Consider the following 27941-nt stretch of genomic DNA (forward strand, 5'->3'; position numbering starts at 1 on the left):
GATAGGTGTAACCACAAATTGCCAGTCCCATCACAGTAGCTGCTGAATTCTAGGTCTGAAAAGACTAATTAGTTTCTTGTCTTTACACACACTTTGTTCTTTTCTCTTTTTTTCTTTTCTTTTGCAGTATTCAGCATGCATCTGCTATCCATTTGCCTTTAGAGATGCCTTTGAGAAAGAATGCAAGCAATTCAACTTGTATGGATTGCACCACCTGGAAACCAATTGTAGTGTGGTTTTGCTGGGTTGATTGGGTAATGAGGCCAAATGCAGAACTGCCAGCATGCAAGCCTTGGGCCTTTTAAATTAATAAGTGTTAGCCAACATGGAGAGGATGAAAATGTAGGGGAACATTAGCAATTTAGTCTTGTATATTTGTGAGGTGGGAAGAGGGATGTGTGTTTAGACATAAATCCGAGAGGCTGAGTCAGTTTCTTGGATGATAAATGAGCATTGATTAGCTGATGGCAAGCACTTTTCCCCTCCTTTTTCCCATCCTGTTAATCCTTTTATTTGGGGTGGAATTTGGGCAACTGAATGGAACTGAGCATTTACTGGCCGGGGGTGCCCTTCCTGACTCCTACTTAGAGTTTGCAGCAGATATTTTCTCTTTGCATCCTGATAGAGAAACATCTGCTGCTGCCTAGGATTGAACTCTCAACCTTCCAAGTGGGGGGTGAGCGTTTTCACTTCTAGGCCACCATGCTGCTCCAGTTGATGGCAAGCACTGATTGGTTGAAATTCTTTGTAACTTCTATAGAATTTCAAACAGATTTGTTCAATGTATCTGGATGTCTGACTAGATCTCAGGTACTTTTTTAGCTGCATTTAGAAGATTTGGAAGAAAGGTAAGTTCAAAATCTGAAATTGTTCTGTAACAGGTCTGTGTTAGCACAAACTCCACTCCCCCTCCTTAGATAAACTTTAAATATTTGTACTTAAAAAACTTTCCTGGCTTTAATTAAATTAATTTGAAACTATGATAACAGGATGAACAGGTATCACCCAGAAGACTTTTGGTTATTAAGAAGATGAACATTATCTAACATCTGCCCTATGGGTCACCTACAGTAATTACTCTGCAAAATCCTTTTTTGGAACTACCCACTCCATTTAATTATAGATGTAATCTTGTTTTTCTAGATTTTGCGGTACAGATATTCCATGCTACCGAATGATCTTGCGCTGAGTGATACCTGGTATTTTAAAGCCCCATTTGACTGTATATACAGTATGAGGGTTAAAATTCTGTAGAGGTATGTGCACTCCTTGGTTTTGATGGCAGCTGTAATCAATTTCCATCATTAGGCATTGCAGTCATAAGGCATGATGTCACCTGACTGCATTGCTTAGTAATGACAATCCCAGCAGTTCCCAGGTTTTGATCCAAGTGAGGATGCTGTAGAGTATTATGCTCCTCTCCCCCCCCCCACACACACACGGCAAGACTTTTACAGGTGTTTACTCACCCCCTCCAAAAAAAAGCAGGTCCTCAGAAAGCACCTCTATTGCACAGGTCCTGATTCCAAGCTCAGCACAGCAAGAGTCACTGGGTAACTGAGTCCAATGGGTGCACATGAAATCCAGGAAAGCAGCTTTGCTGGCTGAGGAATTCTGGGAGTTGAAGTCCACAAGTCGTAAAGTTTCCAAGGTTGGAGACCCCTGGTCTAGCTGACAGGCATTGTGCCTGTCTCCTCTGCAATACGTATCCTTGGATCAGGAGGAGATGTGCACTTCACCTCCTCCTCATTGGCAGATGCTGCCTGTCCTTGCCTGGAGCCCCCTGGCCAACTTGCTGCAGCTGTGGCTTGCCTCCTTCAGCCTCATCCTCATCCTATGGCTCCTCCGATTGACCCAGCTGAGGCTGCTCCATCAGGCTAGCATTCTCTGAGCCCCGATCCTTACCAATACTCTGCTCCACACTTTCCTCTGCAGATTCAAACTCACCCTCCTCCTCTGAACTTGCAGCTGGAGAAGCGCCTGGGGGAGGATTCATGAGAGTAAGGGAAGAGGCACTAAAACTGCATCCTGAGCAAAGAGTCTGATGGGTGAGAGCTGTAGGCAGACAGGCAGGTGCTGTGGCAGGTGCTATGGAGTACAAGGTCCCCATGCCCTTTGGGGGCTCTTTGGAAGAAAAAGCAGTGGGGAGCAGGAACGAATTGTGATCTCGCTGGCTTCCCCATTGACTTTGCTTGTTGGAAGCCAACAGGGAAAGTTACAAAGGGTAATCCTTTAACTATGGTACATTGCAATCATTATAATTGTGAGCTGATTGCCAAGTACCCAAATTGTGATAACATGACTGCAGGGACAATGTGATGACCACAACTTTGAAGAGCCGGTTGTAAATCTCATTCAGTGCTGTTGTAACTTTGAACAGACTCTAAACAGGTACTTGTAACCCGAGGAGTACTTGTATGTAGCCTCTCTAAAGACATTTGAAGATTTAATTATTTCAGGTCAAAAATCAGCCTGAGCACATTTAACTGGATAGTAAAGAATCGGAAGTAAATGTGAGTGAGAATAAATGGAATATTTAGTAAATAATTCAGCTCTGAGCAAGGAATAAGAAAACAGTATGTCATGTTCCTTTAGTTTAATATGAATAGATGTGATATTTATGTATGCAGTGATACTGCCTCTTTGGCTGTGAATGTAAATGACTCGAAGCAAGTATTACATAGATTGCATGATACAATGAGAGGCATGGGTCTGAAAATAAATGCATTAAAAAACAAAGATACTGTATGTGACAGAAAAAAATGAAATAAAACATTGCAAATTACACAAAGTAGTGAAAAACTAAAGCAAGTAGCTGAAGCTGTATATTTTGGTAGAATGTTTACTACAAAAGGGAGAATGGATGAAGAAATTTTAAGAGTTAATGCTGGTAGATAGATAGTGGATAGTATGTCTATTGAAACTCAAATACTTTGGCCACCTAATGAGAAGGAAGGACTCATTGGAGAAGAACCTAATGCTGGGAAAGATTGAGGGCAAAAGAAGAAAGGGATGACAGAGAACAAGGTAGCTGGATGGAGTCACTGAAGCAGTTGGCGTGACCTTAAATGGATAGTAGAGGACAGGAAGGCCTGGAGGAACATTATGTTACGATGGGTCGGACGTGACTTCGCAACTAACAACAACAACAAATGTCTATTCAAAAGAATGAATGTCAAAAGAAGCAAAAATGGCACATTTATATGGAAATGAGAATTGGATATGTTAAAACATAAATGTAAGATGGAAGCAGTGGGAAAAGAGTGCAATTAGAAAAGAGGGACAAGAATAAATGGCTGCTGAGTGACTAAACTGAATTTAGAACTGAGCAACAGGTATGAAAGAAGTACACTGAAATGGTTTGATCATATAAAGAGATTGACTGAGGAACACATGGCAGAAGAACGATATGAAGGAAGATTGGACAGGTCAAGTGGAAGGGACAGATCAAAAATGTGGTTGGGTGATGAGATTCTGAAAAAGAGGTGAAAAGTTTGAAGAACAAAAGGCCATGTGTGATGTGGAGGATGGATATCATGGAAGCAAGGATGGTTTGCAAAAATAGTATGTGAATGGTATTGAATTTAGCTAATTTTCTTTTTTTTTTTAAAAAAAAAAACCCATTCCTCAGTTTCCCCCTAGTATTCCTTACTCCTTTTCTGTGCTTTACATAATGTTGCTTATTCTAAGTATTGCATGATGATTAGTTATTCACGTCCAATATTTTTATAAAGATAAAATTTCTTCAGATGTTTTCTTTCAAGCCTTTAGATGAGTCCAATTAAATTAAATTAAATCCATAATTTCCCCCTAATTTATTAATATATAGTAGAAGACATATCCTTATTTTGTATATTGTTTCTTTGAAACAGATCTTCATGCAAAATCATAATTATTCACACACAATTCAATTGATGCATATTGTACTAGAAATCTGAAGTTACTAGCTTTTTTATCCACACGCACTGCTTCCTGAAAGGAAAGATTAATTTGATTTCATCTAGTTTTCCTTCTTGGATGCCTGGAGGTGACCCACTTCTTCAAATAACTAGCTTAAAGAGGCAGGGTGGCACAGTAGCTAGAATGCAGTATTGCAGGCTGCATTCCCACTGCCAGGAGTTCGATCCTGACTGATTGACTCAGTCTTTCATCCTTCTGAGGTTGGTAAAATGAGGACCCAGATTGTTGGGGGCCAATATGCTGACTCTGTAAACCACTGAGAGAATGCTGTGAAGCGGTATATAAGTCTAACTGCTATTGCTATTAACAGTTACTTCCAAAGCTAAAGCTTTCCAGCCCTTTTTCCCATTTCCTGCTTGTTTTTTTCTTCTTGCTTTTCATTTTTGCATCATTTCCCCAGGGTGTGCTGCAAAATTCATGTAGAGTAATGCTTTATTTCTGGATACTTTCAAGCAGTGAGATCTGACCGCTTGCTGTTTGCCTCTATCTTTGCAGCTTCTGACTACACTGATATTCTGAGCATTAGTGAAGAGGAACACAGGCTGAAGGCTCTGAATGAGTATCTCAGCACCCGTAGTTATATCCAGGGCTTCACATTTTCACATGCAGATGTGGAAGTGTTCAGGCAGTTTTCGGGCCCACCTGTGGATCAACATTTCCATGTTGTTCGTTGGTTCAGGCACATAGAAGCAATCTATGATGGCAGCTTTGAAAAACATACCTCCTGTAAACTCCAGACAAGTAAGTAACCATAGGGAGTTAATGACTTGCTATTTGCTTATCACTTTTGTTTAAAGCATCTGTCAAGAATCATTTGGTCACTTTGATTTATATGAGGTCTTGCATTTAGTAGCCAGAGGCAGCTGCAGCATGTTAACCAGAACAAATGTGTAGGAATGTGCATGTATGTGTGTGTATGTGTATATATATATATATATATCCTCTCATTTTCTCTAGAACAGCCATGGCCAGAGTTTGCCTGATTAACTTTGGCTGAATCTGGATATGGGCTGAGTCGTCCTCACTTTTTAAATCATCATCTGACACAAAGAAAGTCAGTTGATTAATTGTTTTCCATGACTTGCTTCCTCATATTTTAAAGGAAAGAAAACACTTCGGATCTATTAATATAGGACAGTTTCATGGTTGTTTACTCTTAGAAGAAGACAGGAAGGAGAAACACAGTAGGAAGGCCCATGATATGTGCTGATGTTTATCTTTGACATTGCCAAACTATTACTAATAAAGGAGACTATTTGTAGCTCAGGGTTGAAATGAGAAGTCCTTGGTACTCCCTGAACTTGCTTGTTTTCTTGCAGACATTTCATTACCTTAACTAGTCTAGCACTGATGATGTTACCTGGTTAGGGTAAGAAAACCAGCAAGCTCAGAGAGCACCAAGGACCACTCAAAAGTATTACTGTTGGGATCAGCAAAATATACCATCAACAGCAGATTTAAGCTTTTCAAATGGAGATACATATATACACACTTGATTTCATTTATAAAGAAAGAAGGGAAAAGAAAAATAATCAAAATGAACAAAAAAACAAGAAAACACAAAAGCTTATTAAACTACAGTTTAAAAATATGGATTGCATTCATATCTTGCTTTCATTCAGTGCTCCTTCCTATTTCATTTAGTTTAGTTTTATTTATTTTATTTAGTTTAGTCTTGTTTAGTTTTATTAAATTTCCCCCAAAACATCAATCCTATGAGATAAAAACACAAAAACATACAACTATTTTAAACACAGCTCTAAAGCCTGACCAAACAGAATAATGTTGATTAGTGTTTTTATTACATTAATAGGAAGTTTTGACCTGTATAGAGCAAATGTCAAAACTACTAGTTTAGTTGTAATAACTGACATGGCACAAATGTAAGACAGTCAAGATCTTCCTGTGCTACAAGCTCCATTCTGTGATTTCTGTAGTTTATAGTTAGATTCTTTCTGAATACAACCATATTAAGTAAGCCGCCCTGAGTCTCCGGAGAAAGGCGGCATATAAATTAAAGCGCAAAAAAAAAAAAAAAAAATTAGTCATCTAAACCAGTGTTTCTCAGCCTTGGCGCCTTTAAGATGTGTGGACTTCAACTCCCAGAATTCCACAACCAGGTATTTTTAGCATGCTGGCTATGGAATTGTGGGAGTTGAAGTCTTCACATCTTAAAGGTGCCAAGGCTGAGAAACACTGATTTGGATATATACATCTGTCTTTGTGAGTTTCCAAGACTATCCTTCCGTTTGCTATTGCAGTTATTTATTTTCTCTCAAAGCCAGATGAGCTCAAACCACAACTGCTTCCTATATGTAACATTTTTTTCTAAAAACTAGATTGTGTAATCATGACAAATTTTATCCAAGTCTGCAACTGTATTTGCTAAAAAGGGTAGTGAGATGTATTAATTGATTTATCAGGTAATGTCATTATAGAACTCAGTAATTTTTCTTTTTTACCGACCTTTGTTATAAAACTAGATGAAATCTTAAAATGTGATGTGGGCCCCAGTATATTCCCTGACTTTTTCACATTTAGGGTCTTGCCTGATCAAAATTCCTTTTATACCGGTAGATGCTGCTAAGGTTGTTCCAGAGTAACATCATCCAAACAGATTCTTAGGGCTCTTCGGATTCAGAGGTTATGTGCACAAGAAAGGAAAGAGTTTGTCATAATCTCTGATTATGTTAGAGATTTTTCTTAGGATAAATGTGTAAGGATTTTATTAGATGTCTGTAATTAATGTTCCTGTTTCTCTCAAGAAGCTGCAGGCCAAGGCCTAATTATGATTGCATTAGAATATACTTACTCAAGAAATGTTCCATGAGTTTCAAAAATGTCCAATTTTAGAATGCAAGCCAAAGGCAAGCTGGCATGACTATAAAACATTGATATTTCTGCTGATTATGTTGATCAAGAATTTGTACTTCATCACTGGGTATGTCCTTGACATAAGCATCCTGAAACAGTTTCAGTGCTATGATTTTTTTTTTCTTTATCCGGTCTGGAGGTACATAGGACAAGACAGACATTTCAAAACACAGAAGTCCTTGCAGAGATTAATTGTATCAGGAATGTTTGTTAAACATCTGTTCTCTGTAGCTGAGATCTATGTAGCAACATGGCCACCTTGGCAGGGCAAAGAAGGCCTTTCGCTTGTTTCTCCCAAGATGGTGTAATAACCATCTGTGCCATCTATTGACGCACTTCGGGATATGGGGGTTTTGAAAGAAATTTGTGTTGTGGCCCGCCAGCAGCTGATTCGGACAGTGAGGAGGTTGGGGAGGAACATGGGCCAATCCTAGAATCTGGGGAAAGCTCTGATGAGGGCTCTGCATCGGAAGCAGAGAAGGGGCCAGGGCCAGTTGCCAGTTATCAACAGCCTTCAGAGTCAGACATCAGTGAGGCAGACAAACAGCTAGAGCCTGTTCCCAGTGTGCGCATGCACAGAGTTGCCAGACAAAGGGAACAGCTAAAGAACAAGGGTCGACTTGGGAGTAAGGCCACAGGTAGACGATGAATGGCCCCTCCCAGAGGGAATAAAAGAGGAGCGAAAGGGGAGTGGAGTTTGCAGGAGAGAATTAGTTTGCCTAATTGGTTTGTGACTCTCCGAGGCTCCTTGCCAAGTTTTGAAGATATCGGCTTGACAGCTCTCCAAGTCAGATAAGGTCTGTGACTGTAAATTCTCCCTTGAAAGACCTTGCTAAAGGTGAATGAGAGGAATTCACTGTTTGTTTAATAAAAGGGGATTTGATGGGACCAGGATTCTGCTTCATGCTTCTTGGGGAAGCCTAGGTCAGAACAATTTGGTATAGAATGGAAAGGTGCTGTTTAAAGAAGTACTCAGAAAACAAAATGAAGCACCCGACCTCAGAATATTCCTAAATCCTTGGCTGGATCTGGATTACCATTTTAGATTTATTTTGCATTGCCTTTGTTCTGTCTGTCTCTCTTTTTATACTCATGTGCTTTATTGCAGGGGTCTCCAACCTTGGCAACTTTAAGCCTGGCGGCCTTCAACTCCCAGAATTCCCTGGCTGGCTGGGGAATTCTGGGAGTTGAAGGCCGCCAGGTTTAAAGTTGCCAAGGTTGGAGACCCCTGCTTTATTGCATCCACTTTTTGCCTTTAAGACTAGAAATTTTATTAAGGAGTCTATCTGAATGGCAGAGCATACTTTGCACACTGAGGAGTAATGCTAGGAACCACTTAAGTTTGTAACCATGGAGAGCCATGATCATTACCAATATATTGTGCTAGATGGATCAGTGATCTTGTTCAACATTTAGAGTGTGTAAATCATCCACATCCAGCTCAGATTTGCTGTATGATTTGAAGAGTCAATTTGATTAGAATTAATGATGTGTTACAGCCCATTAAACCTTCACATTGATTCAGAGTTAGTAGTTTCAATTCAATACATCGACTTCAGTATTGCCACAAACCTTTAAACTAAAGCTTGCGCAGCCCTGTTAAAAACAGAGCACTTTGTTAAGAGTGAAAATTTGTGTGTGAGAAAAATTGTATTTTTTTAATTTGAATTCATTATAAAGTGACTGTAGGGAAAACGCAAGTGAACCTCCAGTTTGATTTCTAATGAATTAAACATGTATCTGCTGTTTTTCAGCTTAAGGAAAGTGTAAAATTCCTTAACCAAAAACTGTAACTTAGTAGATACAAATAATCAAGATAGAAAAATAATTATATGAGAAGTAGGTGAACAGTTTTATACAAGGCTTCATTAAATAAAGAAGCTGTTTTAAAAAGTAGTATAATTTGAGAGCTCCATTATGCATTTATAAATTCATAGATGTTTCAAATTACAATTCTGCTTTTTGTCCTGCAGAATTCAGTGTAACAATAATATCAGAAAATCCTGAAAGGAACATAGATCTCTGGTAGAGTGGTGGAAGCTCTGTACAGCTTTCAGAGATGCTTGTGTGAATTCAATTCCACTGTCCTAATGAATGGGAAATTCCTTTTGGGTGGCTATGGAGATTCTCAGTCATCCAGGTTATCGTTGCCCCAAAGGTGCTTTTTTCAAGAGGCAATGGGACTTTGCAGTTTTTCTTTGAAAACATTTTGCTTCTCATTCAAGAAGCTTCTTCAGCTCATGAAGAAGATGAAGAAGCTTATTGGATGAGAAGCAAAACGTCTTCGAAGAAAAACCAGAAAGTCCAGTTGCCTCTTGAAAAAGCACATTTCGGACGTCCTTTTGGGTGGGGCAGCTCAAGAGGCAAGTGATGTCATGGTGTCATATCTGCAGAAAATGAATTGATTGTGGGTTGTGAAATGTGAAGCCTTTGTTCTGTGGCTTGTACAAAGAATATATAGGGAATAGGGCCAACATAGGCAGAATGTTTTTTTTAAAAAAAAAAATATTTAGGAGGAAATTCTTATAAATAAAATGAAATCGGAAGTCTGTCCCAAAATCAATTCAGATGTTCCTTAATTACATTTTTGGAGACAGAAAAAAACTTTGTCATAATCCCATGAACATCACCAGCAAAAGATGTTTTGTAATGTAGCTTCCTTTGTGATTGCTTATAGTGAGATGTGTGGAAGGAGGAAATCTGACCTATGGAAAATAAAAACAGAAAGAAGCAGGTATCCACCAAGCCCATCTGTGTCTCCGTGTAAGAGATTAAGAGTTGAGATCAGCAGATATGCATTTTTGCTGTAATGTGATGATAGAGATTGAGGCAGATATATGAAAAAGCCTCTGTCTCTAGATAGGATGGGTTTGGATTTCATATTGGTCTGTTTCTATTTCTTAACTGAGGATCACCTGGCACTTTGTGACTCATAAATGTGGGGTACAGATTCACTTTTTTGTATTTTTCTTTTGAATTATTTCTTCTTTGGATCACTCAAGGACTTTTCAGTATTTGCCTTCCTTTTCTGTTACACTGTCTGCTGAAGTTAATGAGGATATATTTTATCCCTTGTTTTTCTCCTAAATACTTTTCTCTCATTTCTCAGCTGTTAAAATTTCAGGTAGAAAACTAAAATCAATCAACCCATTAATTCTGAAATGGTTAGGGTTAGGGTTGTTTATTTAGAAGGAGTGGTTATTTAATATAAATAGCATGAAAAGCGTTGCTTATTTCTACTATCAGTCTTAAAATAAGTTTCACCTATTGGTGGATACAGTGCGGGAATTTATAGTATAGTATTGCTTTATTTTGGTTTTGGGAGAGTAGCATTTTAAAGCTTTGTATTTTTAGATTTATCTCTTTTTATTCGTTCAGCTCTTTAAGCGGGTCTCTGGTATTGATTACTGTATTTCAATATGATTTAAATCTAAATGAGGTTTGAATACATCAATACAATTTAATTACTGAGGGAGATTTAGTTTCATGTCCAGCTTCATCCTCAAAAACTGGACAACTTTGGGTCTTTGTGGTGAGGTGAAAAAGTTGGTAGAGACAGTGCCATGTTTACTGCCCTATGCTCTTGCAGGAAAGGTGGGATATAATTCTTTTTCTTTTATTCATTTCATTTTTGCCTTTCATTTTAAAGAAAGTCTGTATGTTAATTGAAAAAGAAAAATGTGCGTAAATTATAATTGTTCCCTGACATGTAGAATAATATCACTCTTCTAATTTCTTAGTATAATTCTTTTTACAGGTACCATCACGCTTCATAAACCATAATTCCTGATAAACAGTTAAATCCCAAAAGCTTTAGTGCACAATTCAACATTACATTAGCATCTTTAACATATAAAGATTTTCTCATAAACGTGCTAGCATCCATTAATACACTTTCTCCAAACATACAAAATGATCACATGACCCTGTCATGTAGGTTGCTGAGCCCTGAAATGTTTTATATCTCCAGCATAGAAGAAAATCGGATGTCCATCCTTTCAAATACATTCTTTGGGGAGCCCAATACACCGACATGCATGTTTTTTTTTTTATGAACCAACCTTAAGAGCTGAGGTGGCGCAGTGGTTAGGGTGCAGTACTGCAGCTACTTCAGCTGACTGCTAGTTCAGCGGATCAAATCTCACTGGCTCAAGGTTGACTCAGCCTTCCATCCTTCCGAGGTGGGTAAAATGAGGACCCAGATTGTTAGGGGGCAATATGCTATTTAGTATACTGTCTTTGGTGTAAGCCGCCCAGAGTCCTCGGAGAGTGGGCGGCATAGAAATATGACTAATAAAATAATAATAATAATAATAATAATAATAATAATAATAATAATAATAATAATAATAATAATAATAATAATAATAATAATTAAAAAATAATGTCAGTTTTGTAGATATTATCTTAACATTTTTAAAAACAGGAATCCATTATGGGGGTTTTAACGTAAACTGGGTCTTTTCAGCATCCCTTTTGAAATGTCTAATGACAGAATAAGACTTCCTTGAAAGTTTTCTTGTAACACTATTTTCTGATAACACTGTTGCTTGATCATTCATATGAAATTATATATTCCTTTGCAGGTAAAAACAAACGTACTCAACCTCACTGGGCGCCACCCCAAGGGACAGCTCAACCCAAACTCTGCCTATACAACAGTCTCACTCGTAATAAGGTGAACTTATTTTTCTTTCTTTTCTTTCATCTCTGGATAACATATTCCTCACATCATTTTGAGGTGTAGTAGTTTTCTAGGCTTGTAAATCATTGTTGAAACAGCAATACCCTGACATTGCTGTGGAATCAATAGTGTTACTTTGATTCAAAGTTGTTATTTTCAAGCTTAATAAATTCAGCAGCTTTCATTCATTGCCACATGTGCTATTTCGTTGTAGGATGTGTTTCAACCCCAAAATGGCAACAGGGTCAAATGGTATTGCTGCGGCCCGACAGTGTATGATGCTTCCCATATGGGGCACGCAAGGTAAAGTAGGGTTTCTTTTTACAGCTGAACAAATATGTTATGTATGACATTGTTCATTTTGTAGCCTTTCAATCTGCCCTATTTCGTTATCTGTTGATTAAGAAACGCATGAAAAAAAATCAGTCCTTTTTGTTTGCACATTTCCTAACATATGATTATTATAAGAAAGCTGTTTTATATATTATTCTCAGTAAGACATACATTTCTGCATACTTGTTTGGAAATAGCACATATACAAAATTAACTTATTTTTTTAATTATTTTAGATCATACATTTCATTCGATATCCTGAGAAGAGTTTTAAAAGACTACTTCAAATATGATGTCTTCTATTGTATGAATGTTACAGATATAGATGATAAGGTAAATGAAAATCCCTTAATTCAGTTGATTTCTGAAATGAGACTTCTTGCTAAGGCTAAGGGGATGGTTAATTGCATTTTAAAAGGGATGCAGTGGCTAAGATGCTGAGCTTGTCGATCAAAAGGGACGCAGTTCAGCAGTTCAAATCCCTAGTGCCACGTAACAGAGTGAGCTACTGTTATTTGTCCCAGCTTCTGCCAACCTAGCAGTTCGAAAGCACATAAAAAATACAAGTAGAAAAATAGGGACGACCTTTGGTGGGAAGGTAACAGTATTCCGTGCGCCTTTGCTGTTTAGTCATGCCGGCCACATGACCAGGGAGACGTCTTCGGACAATGCTGGCTCTTCAGCTTTAAAACGGAGATGAACACCACTCCCTAGAGTCGGGAACGACTAGCACATATGTGCAAGGGGAACCTTTACCTTTACCTAATTGCATTTTAACAATATTTCTCACTAATTGAAAGTTTATTCTTACGATAGACAGCACCAAGAATACATACAGTAGCTTTAAAGAGGTAATATAAACAAAAGTCTACCTGAAGTAGTTTTCTGTTTGATCATCAAAAGATGACAGTGGGAGTGGCATAAGATGGAAAGATGATGAAAATGTGTATGTTCACCTGTGATGGTTCTGTCTTCATGTATAAGTTTGCTTCTTAGCCATACTTCGTTTTTTCTTTTAGATCATAAAAAGAGCAAGGCAGAACTACCTCTTTGAGCAATACTTGGAGCAGAGGCCAACACCAACGCAGCTGCTTGAAAATGTTAAACTAGCTTCTATGGTAAGCTCATGGTCTGTCTTCTCTCCCCACTTTCCCTAGTGCAAGAAAGAATGGGACAATGGGTGAGTGAGAATCTTCATCCAAAGAGTAAATTCCTAGGAGCTGTTGCTGGAGTAAATTGGGCCAATGATTAGCTGAGAAGAGCTTAGTGTGAGTTATAAAGCAATGTAGAGTTTGACCAAACTAGTGACCTGAATTTGGGCTTGTTCCAACTAGGGTGAGAGTTAAACAAAGGAGCAGATTGAAGCGACTGGCTTTTCTCTGCCAGAATGACAAGCCAGCTAATTTTGCTGAGAACAAGAAAAATAAGTGATTTAGGATAAGGTAATCAGCTGCATTGGGCTTATGTTTGCTCATCTCAAACAGAAACTTTCTCCTAGCTAGTGTAAAATCATTATAAAACATTCAAATTGCTTTCTTTTCTTGGTTGAAATTCAGTTCAGTCCAATAAGCTATCATTTAGTTCTTATAGTGGGAGGGGGAAGTTAATACGCTTATTTTAAAAAGAAATAATAATTTACCATGAAATTAAACTTACTTTGTGTGATTTGATTTGAAAAGTCATTTATCCATTGTAGAGACTGACTGTTTAGCCGGCAATTAAAGAAACAAGCAAACTTCCGGTTGGCGCCGCGGGGATCCAGACGGGGAAATAGCGGGCTCTTAGGAGCCCCACAAAGATCCCTTCTGCCAAGCCCCCGCCAGCAGGTCTTCGAACCTCCCCTGTCCTGTAGGGACAGGGGGCATGGAGAGGGACCCCTCAGTCGGCTGAGAGGAACGGGCAGGTTCCTTGGGGCCGGAGGCTTACCCTTTGCGCTGGCGGCGGCAAAGCGGCAGCCATGGCGGCTGCCCTGAAACCGCAGCAACCGGAACACAAGAATGCGCAGGAGGAGAAGCAGAGAACAGAGCCGGGAGTTTGTTTGCTGGGTGAGTGACCATCAGCCCAGGCGGGAACTGCCCATGGATTCTGGATTAAGATGAGTCTTTGCCCCAGCCTTAACAGCGGTTGTGAACTATCGGGGCATAAAGGCAAAAGACCTGTTGGAGATAAAAAAAACGTGAAATAATGATTTTTCGGAAATGGCTGCATTACAGTGTTGGATATGTTTTTTTTTTTCTTTGTATGGAAAAATGAGATTGGACTATGTTAGAGAGAGAGGAAGGAGAAGGGTAAATAACTATGCTTTTAAAAATAAAGAAAAAAAAAAGACAAACGGAGTGAAAGTGTGAATTTCAGACTGACTATTTGTTACTGATTTACAGACTGCCTACTTGTTACATAAAGGGAGAAACTTTGTTACTTGTTTCTTTAAACTTGACTAATTGGGGGGGGGGGGAGAAAGACTCAGATTAAGAGAGCCTGATTCTGGATAGACAAATCTGTTTATTGGAGGATTTATTGAAGATCAGAAGGAAGAAATTAAATGGAACAATGAAAACTGAACTAACAGACGTGGCAATAAGAGAAGGGTGTGGCAGCACAAGAAGGACATGATGATACCATATATGGAATAGCCCAGAACTAATTTAAAAAAAAAAAGTTGGAACTTTGATGGTATTAAAATGGAGAAGAAATATATTTGGACAGATTGGAGAAAGGAATATTGGAACATACTATGTAACAAGACAACAAATTATTATATTTTGATTTAAATAGATATAATAGTTTTTGGATGAATGAACAGAGTTAGGAGACATTTCTTTTTTTTTTCTTATTATATCATCTCTATTTCCCTTTTCTATCTTTTTATTTCTTTTTGTTTTTCCTCTTTAAATTTTTTTTTTAATCCACTTGATTTTTTTTCTTTCTTTTTTCCTTTGTTTTGATATATTTCTATCCTCTTCCCTTTTATTATTATTATTATTATTATTATTATTATTATTATTATTATTATTGCTGTATTATGATTATTGTCACTATTTTAAGGTAATTACATTATTACTGTCACTATTTCCTGTTTTCTATAATTATTACTTTTATATAAACATATAAATAACTTGATTAAGAAATGTTTGAAGGAAGAATGAGTTTTGGATGTTCTAATGCTTTTTTGAATTTTAAATCTTTAACAAGTAATATTTATAGATTTAATAATCTGGAAGAAAATGTTTTTTTTCTTTAAGGTGTTGGATGTTAAAAGAATTATTCATAGATTTAATAAGCATAGAAAAATGAATTTTAAATGGTTTTAAAATGATGTTTGTATTGAAATATGAAATAAGCAAGTAACGGGAGAAAATTTAGGAGAAAATAAGAGATAAGATATTTGTTGAATTTTTTTTTTTTTTTTAAATTAGCAAAAGATACGGAGGAGAATAGATTGAAAATACCATTGGTGATATACTTTGAAGTAATTTGAAGCTAAATAATTGAATAAGAGATCTTGGAGTGGAGGAAAATATAAAGCAAGATTCTGGTGATCAGTGAAAGAAAAGCTGAGACCCAGTCTTACAAATAGGGTAGGAGTGGAGGAAAGCATCATACTGGAGAACAGTGAATGCAAACTGGGAACCAGTTAAAAATAAAAATAGGAGTTAGGAGCGGAGGAAATATGCACTGGAAAGCAATTAAAGCAAAGCTGTGAACCAGCCAAAATACAGTTAGGAGCGGAGGAAAGCATACGCTGGCTAACAGTTAAAGCAAAACTGTAAACTAGCAAAAAATAAAAAGGTAGGTGTGGAGGAGACTATACCTGGGGATCAAGTGAAATAAAGTTGTGAACCAGTTAAAAATAGGGGTAGGAGTGGAAGAAAGCATTGCTGGAAGGCAACCATCTGAGTTGTGAACCAGTTTTACATTACATTTAGGAGGAGTAAAGGAGAAGGTTGGTATGCAGTTACAATTATACTGTGAACCAGCCAAAATAATTAAGGTAAGGAGTGGAGGAAGTATTGCTGGAAAGCAGCTGATTAAGATGTGAACCAGCTCAAAAATAAACCTAGGAGGAAGTGGAAGAGACATTATTGGAGAATAGTAATTGAACTGTGAACCAGTTAAATAAATGGATAAAGGAATATTGGAAATTATAACTGGGAAATAGATATTTAAACCATGAATCAGATAAACAGCTGGTCTAATAGAATTTGAGAATAAATTTGAAGTATTAAGGTAAAATATTTTGGAAGTAATAAAATATAGAAAGAAATGTTGATTTATTTCAAATGATTTTAAGAGAGGAGGAAAATATTTTTTGTCAAGAATTGGATATCTGTTGTCATTTAAGAGAGATAAAATATTGTTTTGAGGCAATGGGTCTTAGGATTGAGGAATATACATGAAATATTAATTGTTAAAATGATAAAGATTTAGAATGGTGTTTATTGTTTAGAATTTTGAGTGTTATAGTAGAATGATAAATGTTTAGAATAAGAATTTTGTGTTTTTATTATTATTATTATTATTCTTTTTTTTTATTCTGAAAGATTTTAAAATTTGGAACAAAATTGATTGAGGGAATGTGAATAATTGTACTTATTTTAAGCCAGACCAAAACCCTGCTCTAAAAAGATGTATTTTATGTTTTATGCTAAAAAAAGAAAAAGAAATGGAAAAAAAAAAAAAGAAACAAGCAAGATGGGGAAAACAGAGAATCAGCCTGTTGTTCTCCACCTGGTATTCTAACAGGACCAAGTGGTTGGTTTCCATTCTGCCTTGCAAGGACTAGCATCAGTGACCGAGGATAAAGCCCGGACGTTAGACTCCAGTGTCATGGGAAAGCAATGAGATTGTCTCATAAGAGGGATCTCTTAGAACAGGGGTCTCCAACCTTGGCAACCTTAAGACTTGTGGACTTCAACTCCAAGAGTTCCTCAGCCAGCAAAGCTAGATAGTTGTTGATTCCATTTTATTCCTTCTTTTTCTTTCCCTGCTCTTCCCTTTCACACCCTTTAATTCTTTGAGGATTTCATCCTTTTCTGCTGTAACTGATCCTTCAGAGCCTGCAAAATACTTAGCCCTGACGTTGAGAAGTGCCAAGGCTTTGCTGTTCAGTGCTTCCGTCATCACCTTCTCTCCTTGCTAACATGCCCTATTAAGAGTTGCAGAGTTTTTGGATTAGAAGGGAAAACACTAGACAGTTATATAGGTAGCGCCTAAGTCCTTCAATCATGTGCTTTTCCCATGATCACGTAACAGCAACCAATAATCCTGCAAAAAGATGTGCGTGTTTTAAGTAGCTACTGATTTTGGCTCAGGTTCCAAAGCATCGTTTCCACTTGGAATCCAAATCACTGCATAGCTCTATTTCTTATAGCCAGATCCTAATATGCTCTTACCTCTCAATGCTCCCCAGCCAGTCTGAAAACACCTCTTTTGGTCCAAGGTTTGATTTCAGCTCCCCTTTCCTTTTGCTTTACCTTGAGGTTGATTTGTGCTGCCACCCTCTCCTCCGCTGCCAATGAAATGTAAATCTCTGCATTTGTTTGCCTTCAGCTCCTCCCTTAATCATTGCCATAAACATTGCAAAATCATTTTTCGAAAGGAGTTTGGAAATTCAGTAAATGATGAAATGGAAATGTACAGATATTCATCATTTGCATACTTTATTCGGAAGATCCACTTCTGTAGTGTAATTGTTTAATGAAGAACTTTGGAGAACTCAGAAACTGACAGGCAAAATCTTCTGTAACATTTTAGTTGGTCTTTTTTTGTGTGTGTTAAATTTATATTTACCGACAAAGAAATTAAGAAAATGAATAAATATTTTTCAACACAGAAATAGTTTGTCGCAAAAGCAACTGCCTGCGAAGGCTCCTGGATTGGGGCTAAAAGGCGAAAGCAGAAGCAGTATGCTCCGTCCCATATTCGGGTAGACCAGGTTACCCTGACAGACCAGTCTCACTGGGAAAAAACATTTACTTCGTCCTTACGTAGGGATGACCCAATTAATAATTTTTATATATATATTTTTTCCTGCATTGGCCAGCCTGGCTGTGATTATTACTATAATATGATGTTAATGAGAAATTTCACTTTCTTCTAAAATTCTAATGACTTTCTTACTTAAAGCATGTTTGCTTACATAATAGTTTTATTTTTAGCATTTTACCCCTATAACTAATGGATAGGGTTAGGGAGATAGATAGTCACGGCCTCTTGGAGGAGAGAGGTTGAATGCTGCAAAAGAACAATGCGAAAGATCACAACCGAAAGGGAGCAAGACCTTCTCCTCTTCAGTTTACACATCCATGTTCCTTGTTTGCATGCACGCACACACACACAAACAAAGAGGGAGTGGGAGAGAGAGAAAGAATGTAAGGAGGCTTTTAATAGCTACTTTTAAATCTCTCTTTTTTTCCCGTGCTCATGATTATTTGTGCTCCAATAGAAATATTCACCTGGTTTTGTTTATGTTTTCCACCCATGTTTTTTATTCAGCTTTTTTCAGCAAAGTTGGAAGAAACTTCTGATCCTGATAAGAAACAGATGCTGGAAAGGATGCAAAATTCAGTGAGAGCTGCTCTGGAACCACTAGAGAATGGCCTTCAGAAGAAGCTCTCTGAGGGAGAAGTCAATAAATATGCTGAGGTTGGTACACTTTTTTGAAACAGGTTGAGAGTCATTTCAGTCATTGCCTTCTGATACATTACCACACACAAAGCACACGTACACACATCATTCATATACATACATACACACATTCTCAGTCACTCATTCATTTTCCAAAGCAAGGTTCCCCTGAAATGTCTTTCCCATGAATCTTGAAGAGAATTTGAGCATGGGCCTCTGGGGAATTTGTAAGAATTGTGGAAATTGTGCGTCATGATGAACAGCTTGTGTTAAATAACATTTATTTTTCAGACTTTGTTGCAAGAAGCAAAGGATACAATTTCTGAGTGGCTGGACACTAAGTTGGGTAGTCAAGTGACTGATAACTCTATATTTTCCAAACTTCCCAAATTTTGGGAAGAAGAACATCATAAAGATATGGCAGCTCTCAATGTAAGTAGACGTGCTTATTCAACAAAACTTAAAAGGACACTTCTGAATGGTCAAATTTCCTCTTCAAATTTCCTCTTCTTTTCAAGACTAGAAAGCAAATGTGTCATATACATATATGTATATGTTAAAAGTTTCAATTTAGAAACAATTTCAAATATTAAAATGATAAACTGAGATCTTTAGGCAAAATCCTCAGAAAGTTTGTTTGTAGTACTATGTTCCATTTGTTCCCATCTAGAAGATCAAAATTATAATTAGATTAATATCAAGAATCATTTGTGTTTCATCAACAGTTGGAGCAATGTTAGTTTCTATTTTAGCTTGAAGGATATTTTTCAGGTTTAGCTTTTGGCAGTTAGATATTTCTTGATTTCACTAAACAAAATAATAGCCCAAGAACAGTAGGTCTGTTGAGAGCAGTTCCTATCTGTTTTTAAATTGGGTTTAATTAAGATTTTCCTATCAAGTTTTATTATTATGCTACTATATCATTTTAATTGTAAAGCGGAATATATTTTGAGATTTTGGAAAGAGAAAAGGTTTGGTTTTTTCCCCCCCAGGTATTACCTCCAGATGTTTTAACTCGTGTAAGTGAATATGTACCAGAAATTGTAGACTTTGTTCAGAAGATTGTAGATAATGGATATGGGTGAGTATAACGTGACATTTTCCCACTCATCTCTGTAATATAAGGAAAGTGCTGAGAGTAATAGTTTGAGTATCTGATAAGTAATTCACTGGGTTCCCTATAAAGGAATATTTCCAATGTCCTTTTTATCTAAGACAGGCTAACATTTCTCTACATTATATAACAAAGAATTACAATAAGGATTTTTTTCCAGCTATTTTACAAGTGCTCATGAATTAATTTTATCCAGTTTTCCCAGCCTGATGTTTTCAGATGAGTTGTCTACAGAGATTCTCAATCATCCAGGTCATGATTGTCCCACAAGTGCTTTTCAAAAGGCAACTGGATTTTCATGGTTCTTTTCCTTGAAAAACATTTTGCTTCTCCTTCAAGAAGCTGCTTCAGTTCTGACTGAATAGTGGGGAATGGAAGTATTTATATTCTTTGCAGTCATCTGGTAGTTAGTACTCTGAAGGTCGGTGTTTAGTTCTCTGAGAGTCATTGAAGCCACTTGGAGGTTTATCTGTACTCTCAGGGTCACCTGAATCAGAGTGCAAATGGGTGTGGAACCTTCTTGAGACTGCTGAAAGGACTGAATCTACACCCATTTGTACTCTGATTCTTCTTGGATGAGAAGCAAAATGTTTTTCAAGGAAAAATAAAAACCAAGAAAGTCCAATTGCATTTTGAAAAGCACCTTTGGGACTTTCAGATAAGCTGAGCTACAATTCCAAACATCAACCCCCCAGCATAGCCTAACTTTCTTGAATTCTATATTAAAATCAGCCATGCAAAAGTGCTGAAGAATGTTGTTTACATTAAACAGGATCAACATTCCTGTTTACTGAAACTCGTTTTGCCTTCTAGTTATGTATCCAATGGATCTGTTTATTTTGATACACTAAAATTCGATGCATCTGAGAAACACACCTATGCAAAATTGGTCCCTGAAGCTGTAGGAGATCAAAAAGCATTACAGGAGGGCGAAGGTAATTTAACTTCATTAAATATGTTTCCAGAGAATATTTGGAGACAATGATAAAGTTACTGATTCTTACCATTCCTTCTTCTGCTTCTCCTAGGTGACCTGAGTATCTCCGTGGATCGTTTAAATGAAAAGCGATCGCCAAATGATTTTGCTTTGTGGAAGTCCTCCAAGCCAGGAGAGCCTTCATGGGATTCTCCTTGGGGCAAAGTAAGGATAGCTGAGATTGAGCAATTATTTGTGTGTTCAGGAGGCACAGCTACTCCCTTGGGAGAGGAGAAAGCTTTTTTTTTTTTTAATATTTCTACAATGCAATTTCTGTAACCAGGCAAAGCAGGGACATTTACTGTGTGCCCCTCCTTGTACATGATTTTCACTTACCAGTATACAGCAAAATCCTTGGATTTAGAGCATTATTATTGCCTATGCCATCCACTTGAAACAGTGAGATGGATGGCATTTAAATTTAATAAATAAATAAATAAAATATCGTTGTTAGTTGTGAAGTTGTGTCCGATCGATCGTGACCCCATGGACAATGTTCCTCCAGGCCTTCTGTCCTCTACCATCCCCCGGGGTTCATTTAGGCTCATGCCTACTGCTTCAGTGACTCCATCCAGCCATCTCGTTCTCTGTCGTCGTCCTCTTCTTTTGCCCTCAATCTTTCCCAGCATTAGGTTCTTCTCCAGTGAGTCCTTCCTTCTCATTAGGTGGCCAAATAAAATATTATGCATATGCATCTTAATCCTTATATAATGGTATCTTGGTACTCAACTGCTTTGAAACTCATTGAATTTGGTACTCAATGCATTTTGACACAAAAATTTTGTCCTGGTACTCATCATTTTGTTTGATACTCAATGCATAAGCTAGAATTTGTCAATGTCAGCTGCCTTGTGACTCCGTATCTTATTCTTTATGGGAAAATTTTGTTTGGTACTCATCGTTTTGGGTACCCATCACTCCTCTCAGAACCAATTAACAATGAATATCGAGGTACCACTAAATAAATTTGTAATAAATAACAGTGCCTAACAATTACATCCATTATTAATTTTATAAATTCAGGAAACACAGGTAATCCTCAATTTATGACCACAATTGAGCCCAAAATTGATGTTGCTAAGTGAGACATTTGTTAAGTGAATTTTGCCTCATTTTATGACTTTTCTTGCCACAGTTGTTAAGTGAATCACTGCAGCTGTTAAATTAGTAACATAGTTGTTAAGTGAATCTGGCTTCCCCCATTGGCTTTGCTTGTCAGAAGGTCACGAAAGGTGATCTCATGACTCTAGGACACTGCAACTTTATAAATATGAACCAGTTGCCAAGTATCTCAATTTTGATCACCTTAACATGGGGATGCTGCAACGGTTGTAAGTGTGAAAAACGGTCTTAAGTAACTTTTTTCCAGTGATGATGTAACTTCGAATGGTCACTAAATGAACTGTTGTAAGTCAAGGACTACCTGTACAGCTGTATAAGGCGCTAGTTCATAAAGCATTTAAACAACCTTTTGGTTTTTCAGCTGCGATGTTTACCTAATCAGCACAAATCAGGTTCTCAGATTAAAATTATCTAGTATTGCTGTGAAATAATGACCCTAGAAAGATACAATTTGGAATATTTAGCCTCTGTGACCCAATAATTTTATAGATGAGGTTTATTTGCTTACTTTTTTTAAACAGCATTCCCATCTGAACTGTTATAACCTGAACCTTGAATCTTGTTATCTTTGGCCTTACAGCTGTTTTAGCAGACTTCTTCAGTTTTTGCAGTTTCAGGTTGCAATTATATATTCCGTTCATCCTAATCTTTTTCTAAGCCACCAGCTGATTGGAGGCTTTAGAGCAGGGGTGAAATCTACTTACCTTCCCTACCGGTTCAGAAATGCGTGCGCATGCGTCATGTGCAATTTTGGATTCTCTGTGCAAAGCCTGTGCATATGCAGAGGGTCAAAAACAGGTTAAAACCAGGAAGTAATGACGTCCGGGTGGGTGGGCGGAGCCTCACGCTGCTGCCGCTACCGGTTTTCTGAACCACGCACCGCCACCGCTACCGGTTCTCCCAAACCGGTGCGAACCGATAGCATTTCACCCCTGCTTTAGAGATATTTCTCTGCTAATGTCTTTAATTCCTAAACAAAAGGCAAATATATCCTGCGGTTTGAAAGATATCACCTTAAACAAGTTATGAGCCCATCGTCATTCCGTACTTCTCCAGAATTCACTGACTGAGCTAAATCATTTAATGAATATAGTGCATGTTAGCCTTTAGTATTAAATCATCAAGGTGGTGAGGGTTAATTAGTTACCACCCTGTATTAATAGGGACGTCCAGGATGGCATATTGAATGTTCTGCAATGGCTGGATCCATTTTAGGAGACTCTATGGACATTCACGGAGGAGGTTTTGATCTTCGTTTCCCCCACCATGACAATGAGTTGGCACAATCTGAGGTAAGTGGTGTGAGGCACTAAACCAATAGTTCTCAACCTTTCTTCCCCCCCCCCCCAAAAAATCCTGTAAAGGTAAAGGTTCCCCTCGCACATATGTGTTAGTCATTCCCAACACTAGGGGGCGGTACTCATCTCCGTTTCAAAGCTGAAGAGCCAGCACTGTCCCAAGACAGTGGTCTTGTGGCCAGCATGGTTAAATGCCAAAGGCGCACAGAGCGCTGTTACCTTCCCACCAAAGTGGTCCTTACTTTTCTACTTGCATTTTTTACGTGCTTTCGAACTGCTAGGTTGGCAGAAGCTGGGACAAATAACAGGAGCTCACTCCATTACACGGCACTAGGGATTCGAACCGCTGAATTGCCGACCTTTCGATTGACAAGCTCAGCGTCTTAGCCACTGAGCCACTCCCTCCCTATATCCTGTATATCTCTGTAAAAAAAAAAAAGCTGGGCCTGACCAAGATGGGAACAAAAATAGTTTTTCCCTAGTACAATTATATGTATATACATAATATATGTATTATATACCACACTGGTTATAAAACGAGTCAGTCATGTCACCAACCCTATTGCTATGGACACAATTTTTCTGAACATGAGAGTAACTCTCAGTTTTCAGCAAAACCATCATAAAACATGATCATGTGGCTACGAGTTACTGCAAATGGCCATAAATGCTGCTCTATTTCCAAAGGCCCAAAGTTCATCATGTGACAGTAGAGAGGGCCCAACCGTCAGAAGTTTGAATCTGGGTCATAAATCCCACTTTTTGGATCAGTTGTAACTGGTTGCTAAGTGCTGGCTGATATTTTTTTTTTATGTTTCTTATGTTTTGATTATTATTAGCTACCTAGAATCATGGTATATAAGATGGGCATTCATAATTTTCCTAAATAAATGTTATTAACTAATCCTCATTAGTTATCATTAAAATGTTCTTTTATTGCTTCCTATCTTATTATAGATATCTTTATTTTTTATTCTTACAACGTAGATCACTCTTTTTTTAATGTTGCTGCAATCTAATGGGGGTTCATATTATAATATACTTCTTTGGTCTCATTGATTTTGTAGGCATACTTCGACAATGATCACTGGGTGCGCTATTTTCTACACACTGGGCATTTGACAATTGCTGGCTGTAAAATGTCCAAATCTTTGAAAAACTTTATTACAATAAAAGATGCATTGAAACAGTATACAGGTAAGATCTATTAATTGAAAAACATTTCATTTTTGGTGGGTACAATGGCGCTAACCCTTGCTGAGCTTATGTCCATTGTCTTTGGCTAAAAACGGTCTAATTGGCATTTAAGATTATTTCTTTTATTCTGTAATTAGTATTTTGGAGTTGTTTTTTTTTAAGTAGCTATGTATGGATAGCCTAAATGGCCTCTGTCAGCTATGATTCCCTGCTGTGCAGCATTTTTTCATTTGTTTCTTTAAAACTCTCAACAGCACGGCAGTTAAGGCTGATTTTTCTTATGCATTCGTGGAAGGATACTCTAGATTATTCAAAGAACACCATGGAGTCCGCTATCCAGTATGAGAAATTCATAAACGTAAGTTATTTTCCTTTTTTCTCATTGTTCTGTTGTGCAGATGTTGGAACATACTCCTGAAAAATTCCAGGTGTTCTTTTGTTCCTTTCTTCATATGCAAGATTGTGGCACAAAATCATAAGGTAGGCCTACACGCCCTGATCCACCAAACCAAAATCAGGCCACTATTCATATGTGGTAGTCATTCATGGGTTCAATAGTTTTGTTGTCTGTCAAAAACAACAAAAAGGGAGTAGTGAGGTTAGGGGGTCAGAATTTCAGAGGATGTTTTACAGGCTCGTAAATCACAAATGGAGTGGGCCCAGTTCACAAGGTAGCATAAGCATCTATAGGTAATCCTTACGTAACAACCATTTGTTCAGTGACCATTCAAACTCAAATGAGCTACCTCCCGGAATACGGCTGATCCCGGATCTCCGCACTTTCTGTAAGGCTCTGAAAACGTTTTTATTTCAGCAAGCCGGCCTGGCCTGAATAGGTTTTATGGGTTAGTTTTTTAATTGTATAGCTTGGGGTTTTAAATTGGGAGGCCGATTAATTTAATTTATTTTTAGTTATCTTAACTTTTATATTGTATGTTATTTTAATTTTCGGCTGTTCAACGCCCTGAGTCCCTTCGGGGAGAAGGGCGGGATATAAATTCAATAAATAATGATAATAATAATAATAATAATAATAATAATAATAATAATAATAATAATAATAATAATTTTCTTGCTGCTTATCTTCAATTCGTGCATCACCAGGTATTGCAATGTCAATGAACCTGGTGATGCACGAATTGAAGATAAGCAGCAAGAAAAAATCACAAAGTACCGGGACTTACAAATTGAAGTTGAGCGACTGTGGAAAAAGAAATCGTGTGTTGTCCCGATTGTAATTGGAGCCCTCGGAGCAATACCCAAAGGGCTACCCCGCTATTTAGAAATTCTAAATTTGCCAGACTTGAACATTTTGACTCTACAAAAAACCACCTTACTCGGAACAGCTTACATCCTCCGAGGATACCTTAACAGTTCCTCGGTCCTTGGTTAGGACTCGAGCTGCTGAGCTATTAACCAGCCTCAAAGGCTGTGAATCTCACTAAAGATTAACCAATAAATAATAATAATAATAATAATAATAATAATAATAATAATAATAATAATAATAATAATAATAAAAAAAAAAAAACAACTATGATGGTGCTGAACAAGGGGGACTTATGACAAGTCCTTGTAGTTGCAGCCAATGGAATATCCCTACAGTCATGTGATTGTCCTCTGGGTGTTGGGCAACTGGTTTACAATCACAACTTGCACTGTCCTCTAGTCACATAATCACATTTGCGACCTTCACTAGCGTCTTCTGACAAGTAAAGTCAATGGGGAAGCTGACAGGAAATTGCACATAGCGACCACTTGACGTTGCACTGAATGAAAGCAATCAGAAGTGCTGGGATTGCCACTGCTAAGTGGCACGGTTGCATGATGTTGTGCTTTGCAACCACATTGCTTAGCAATGGAAATTCTAACTATTGTTAACCAAGGATTACCTGTACTACTAGCAATGATTATGAAAAAAAATGACATTGCATGTCACCATTTGCCTAACCTCACCCTCATGCCAGTGTCGTGAATGACAGGTAATGACAGCAATACCTTGTAAGCAACTAGGACTGATTAATTATTGGAAGAAACCAAGGAGAATCCTACCAACTTCCTTTGTCCTGGCATAGACTGAAAACTTGATGGTTGCCACTTAACTTTCTGGGTTAATTCAAGTGACAATATCCTCCAAGATTGATCTGTATTATAGTGGAGAGGGGTTTCCTTAAAAGGCTAATTAGAAATAAAAAACTTGTAAAGGCCTGTTTTCTTAGTTTATTGTTAGCATGCCAATAAACAATTTAAATCAATATACAAAGCATGATGAAGGTAGGGAAAGAAGTAAAACTTTCAAATCATCTCCCTCTTTGGTAGGGTATGTTCCACCATGTTCTGCAAAAACATTTTTAAGGGGACACACACACACACACACACACACACACACACACACACACACACACACACACTCACACACACCTTGATAGCAGGCGATGAAATTTTGCTTTTCTTGCTGGGTTAGTCCTGTTTTAAACCAAAAATGAGTATGGAAATAAATATCTGAACAGTATACTTTGTAACAAATTTGGGGCTCTTTCCTTTCCCTTTTTAGGAGTTCTTTTTAAATGTAAAGGATATCCTTCGAGCTCCTGCTGATGTGACAAGCCAGTATGAAAAATGGGAAAACCAGGAAATTGAACTGAATAAAAGGTGAGCTAACCATTTTTCTTTCTCTCTTTATGAATAGACCTCTGTATATCTGTGTCAATGTCTGTTTTTCAAACTGGCATTTCCATTTAGAGCAGACAGGGTACATTCCTTAAAGACTTCCTCCTTGAAATTCAATTACTTGTTAATTCACATACCAAACCAGGGCATTCATAGCACCAATCCCAGGTCCTTGCACATACCTTCTTAACTGATTTCATCTTCTGTTTAGTGCTTGGCATAGTTTCCTACATGCCAGTCTATGTTAGTGCATTTCGCAGTCAGTTCTTTTGGTTAAGTGTGCTACCATTTCATTACTTATTATTGCCTAGAATGTCAAACAAATGCTACCGTAAAATTCATAAGTAGGAAAAAGAACCAATGCCTCTTTCATACGCTTTTCAAGAGAGCTGGTTTTTCCTGATAAAGTAAACTGGTTATGACCTTTAGATTTAAACATTGTTTTTCATCTTCTGGCCCATTCTTTCCTTGATTTGATAAAAATTAAAAGAAACAAGAGAAGGCCATCCAAAGAAGTGGGAGAAGAGCCTAGATCAGGGATCTCACACATGCAGCCAACTGGCCACAATCATCCAGATCATTTTCTTGAGACTGCAGTTTTCAACACTTTGTGGTTGCTGAGATCATCACGGTCCACCAAGGTCCGGTAGCTGAATGCTGCACAGATGCACAAGCTGAGCCATAGGAAGCATTACAGAGAGAAGAGTGGCATGGCAGCGTGGTAGTTCATCTTGGCTGACTCTTAGCACGAGCAGAGCCTGATTGGCTGGGTTGTGCACTTGATGCCCCAGAGCCCTTTCATACCTACAGGGCCACCCTGGGAACCGTTGCCCCACCCTGATGCTCTGGGCTGAAACTGCTTCTAAGATAGTGTCAAGTTGTCTGGACAGCAAAGGCTGTCCAAGGAAAGGCATGGAGAGGGAAAGGCATGGAGAGGCTACTCTGCCATGGGGGTCTCTCTGCCAGGCAAGGAATAGGAGAAACAAGCAAGCAAGCAAGATCTTTCTGCTGCTAGACACGGAGAAGAAAAAAGAACAGGAAAAAGATAAAAATAGCAATAGCGCTTTGATTTTTATACCACTTCAC

The 27941-nt window shown here is 37.8% G+C and overlaps 1 protein-coding gene across 2 annotated transcripts in view; it reads left to right on the forward strand.

Moving 5' to 3' along the window:
• CARS1 (cysteinyl-tRNA synthetase 1) overlaps positions 1-27941 on the forward strand; it is a 49016-nt gene that overhangs the window by 5367 nt on the left and 15708 nt on the right. Inside the window, exons 2-15 of one of the 2 annotated variants that reach the window (XM_034416903.3) lie at positions 4456-4701; positions 11421-11512; positions 11733-11821; positions 12088-12184; positions 12871-12969; positions 18347-18496; positions 18770-18910; positions 19471-19559; positions 20406-20527; positions 20621-20733; positions 22854-22982; positions 24056-24185; positions 24440-24543; positions 26740-26837. In XM_034416903.3, coding sequence (XP_034272794.3) covers positions 4456-4701; positions 11421-11512; positions 11733-11821; positions 12088-12184; positions 12871-12969; positions 18347-18496; positions 18770-18910; positions 19471-19559; positions 20406-20527; positions 20621-20733; positions 22854-22982; positions 24056-24185; positions 24440-24543; positions 26740-26837 — 1699 coding nt within the window. The remainder of the gene's footprint in view (positions 1-4455; positions 4702-11420; positions 11513-11732; positions 11822-12087; positions 12185-12870; positions 12970-18346; positions 18497-18769; positions 18911-19470; positions 19560-20405; positions 20528-20620; positions 20734-22853; positions 22983-24055; positions 24186-24439; positions 24544-26739; positions 26838-27941) is intronic. The other variant, XM_034416904.3, reaches the window with a different exon arrangement.

The sequence above is a fragment of the Pantherophis guttatus genome, chromosome 1, assembly GCF_059756535.1.
Source record: "Pantherophis guttatus breed Tessera chromosome 1, ASM5975653v1, whole genome shotgun sequence".
Lineage (NCBI taxonomy): Eukaryota > Metazoa > Chordata > Lepidosauria > Squamata > Colubridae > Pantherophis > Pantherophis guttatus.